Source organism: Arachis ipaensis, chromosome B03 (genome assembly GCF_000816755.2).
Source record: "Arachis ipaensis cultivar K30076 chromosome B03, Araip1.1, whole genome shotgun sequence".
NCBI lineage: Eukaryota > Viridiplantae > Streptophyta > Magnoliopsida > Fabales > Fabaceae > Arachis > Arachis ipaensis.
The window spans coordinates 13,861,946-13,864,916 of NC_029787.2; the positions used below are offsets into that span (position 1 = coordinate 13,861,946).

The 2,971-nt window shown below is 31.5% G+C and overlaps 1 protein-coding gene across 1 annotated transcript; it reads right to left on the reverse strand.

Moving 5' to 3' along the window:
- LOC107634198 (PLAT domain-containing protein 3-like) lies at positions 690-1,745 on the reverse strand. The gene is made up of 2 exons (XM_016337770.2): positions 1,491-1,745; positions 690-1,339 (listed from the first exon to the last, which is right to left on the reverse strand). Exons 1-2 carry the CDS (start codon positions 1,560-1,562, stop codon positions 878-880), a joined length of 534 nt encoding a protein of 177 aa, XP_016193256.1. The 5' UTR covers positions 1,563-1,745; the 3' UTR covers positions 690-877.

A 2,971-nucleotide genomic window follows, 5' to 3' on the forward strand; every position in this document is an offset into this window, starting at 1 on the left:
TATTTGTTCAGTGTCTAAGTAAATATACTAGCTAAGTGTCATGTATGATGTGAATTAACGTTCCATATCACCAATCGTTTACGAAAACTACTAATTAAGTAACTGATGAACGAAAATGATTAATTTATAATCTTTTAAGGACTAATTTGATTGAAAAAATCTTTTAAAGATGAATTTAAAGAATGAGTCATCTTTTAAAAACTAATTTGACTATTAATCTTTAGGGGAAGACTCACATGCAGTTATTTTTATATGAAGTTGATAACTAAAAACTGTTAGATAATAATTTAGTCAAAGTTGTCAAATCATCTAACAGTTCTTAAATATCAATTTCACAGGCACGTGAGTTTCCACCTAATCTTTTAACATATTTCACTAAAAAGTGGTTCAATGAATCAATGAAGCTCGATCTTCGTATCAAAAATAAATAAGCATATATTTCAATTTAGATTTTATAATTATTTTTATAAAAAAATATTTTATTTTAACTATTGAATAATAGATTATAAAATTTAATTTTTATATATTATAAAAATATTATTTTTATTTAAAGTGTGATTTTTTAAATAAAGATCATCACAAACATTTTCGTTAGAGTAGTTGGCAAATAAATAATGATAAAAATTCAGGGGCAAATTTACGTGAAATTAAGGATTTTCACCATAAATAATTCCTCATTACAACGCCAATAACCAAGAAGAATATCCTTTCAATTAACAATTTTCACCATGCATATGCATAAAGCATCATCACATACCACTTCTCTACAGCATGCACGAAATTGAAAACAACTAAAAGAGATCAAACATCAACTACCACAAAAGAAAATAAATCAAAAGAAAGAACGATGAATCAATGAATTGAATCATGCATCTCATCAAGCCGACGATAACTTGGCATTATTCCCGACACTGAACCTGCTGCCACGACGGGCGTATTGTGCACGGTGGCATCCGTCGAGGACGGCGGTGAGATTGTAGGGGCTGACATCATCAGCGAGCCACTGGTCAACGTAGAAGAAGGTCTGAGAGCATGATTTATGGGGGCCAGTGGTAGTAACCTCAACATAGTCGCAATACCAACCATGGTGGGAGCCAGAGCCGTCAGAGGTGAGGTTGAGGCGGCAGACCGGGGTGTCTATGCATGGGCCTCGGCCGGTGAAGGCATCAAGATTGCCGCGCTCCAGGTAGTTATAGCCTTGGCCCATGATCCCCCAGGCCCGGAGGTTCGGGACCCGAACCTCGCGGGCCTTTACGTCACTGAGGGTGACAGTTATGTTTGCGTCTGTTCCTCCCTTTATGATGGATCCGGTTTTCACGTACATCGTGTACACACACTCCTGCTTATACGTACATACATACATACATGCATGTTGATTAGATGGATCGGAACATCAATAAGATTGTTCGTGAAGAGAGTAAAATTAAATTAAAGTATATGAATAGATAAATTTAGAAGAGAGGTGTATATGTGTGAAATTGAATACTTACATTGGAATCGCCACGGGCATCTGCAGAAAGGAAGAGAGATAGAAGAAGAAAAGAGAGGTATTGTTTCCTCATGGTCTTGTGTTAATTAGCTGTATTCAGCGACTGATCACTCTGCTGTTATGTTATTTTCTTTTTGATAGATTCAGATTGGAGAAGATGGACCATTTATAGCAATTATATACAGGGGAGACTCGTTTACCATTCTACACAATAAGCACTATATATGTCTATATCAATTTATCAATCATATATTTTCCTTTTTTCTTTTTAATATTATTGTTATATATCTTTTAGAAGTCCTTTTCTTTCTTTTAAATATTAATATTATATATTTTTTAGAGGCTAATTTTTTTTATATAAAAGAAATATTTGTATTTTTGTTGAAAATAGGATTATATATGGAAAAGTATAGGGGCTAGCAACTTTATTAAATTCTGGTCAGCATGTAACCAGTAAAAAAAAGTAAATAATTCCACATTATTGGATGAAATCTCACACCATTAAAAACATAATTGATGGATATTTGATGGCTACAAATTACAAAAGTTGCTGGCCTCTAACACTCCTCTTTGGTGTAATTAGAGATGGGTGAATTTCGCAGGTGGAGAGTCAATACGGTTGGACACATTTTCTACACATTCACAATTCTGTAACTTCAAATATCAATATACAACCATAGCACCATCTTTATCTCATATTAAAAATAAGAGGAATGCTAGGAGGCCAGCAATTTTTGTAAATTGTAGCCATCAAATAGCCATCAATGATGGTTTTAATGGTGTGAGATTGGTGTGAGATTTCATTCAATGGCTCACTTTTTTTTGCTGGTTACATGCTGACCAAAATTTAATAAAGTTGCTGGCCCCTAGACTTTTCCTAAAAATAATCTGCATTTTTTAGAAGCTACCATTTATATTTTTTTAAAAAAATATTTTTCACATGATAAATAAAGGGGATTTCTATGGTGACTAAGGCATTAGTGGTTAAAGGTGACCAAAGATTAACCCACAAATAAGAGATTGACACGTGGAATGATTGATTATAATGAGAATCATTTTAAAAATATGTTTTTGTGAATTACATTAAACCAAGGAGCCATAGTTTTCACAAATTTTCAAAAAAAAATTTGTGAGCCTTCGATAATGTAGACCAAAAATGGGAAAAGCTAAATGATAAGAAAAAAAACAAGAAAAATATATATACACCGAAAAAAAAGGATAAATAAAAAACTGTGCAGTTGATAAAAATGAGAAACCAAGTAAAAAAATTAAAAAATAAGAAACTATGACATTAATTTAAAGTTTATAAAAAAATCTTATTATTTTTTGTTATTTTTAAATTTACGTAATTGAATTCTAAACCAACAAATTGAGTAAAACCTCATTTAATTGCATTATATTTTGATTTTTTAATTTTTTATTATATATCTATTAATAATTATTGATTTTTTCTTTAAATGGATAATATAAGAAAGAGCTAAG

Excerpts from the sequence above, each read along its gene's own strand:
- LOC107634198 (XM_016337770.2), bottom strand. The coding sequence starts at position 1,562 with ATGAGGAAACAATACCTCTCTTTTCTTCTTCTATCTCTCTTCCTTTCT. Across the intron at positions 1,340-1,490 it reads ATGCCCGTGGCGATTCCAAT|GAGTGTGTGTACACGATGTA; the intron begins GTAAGTATTCAA and ends ACGTATAAGCAG.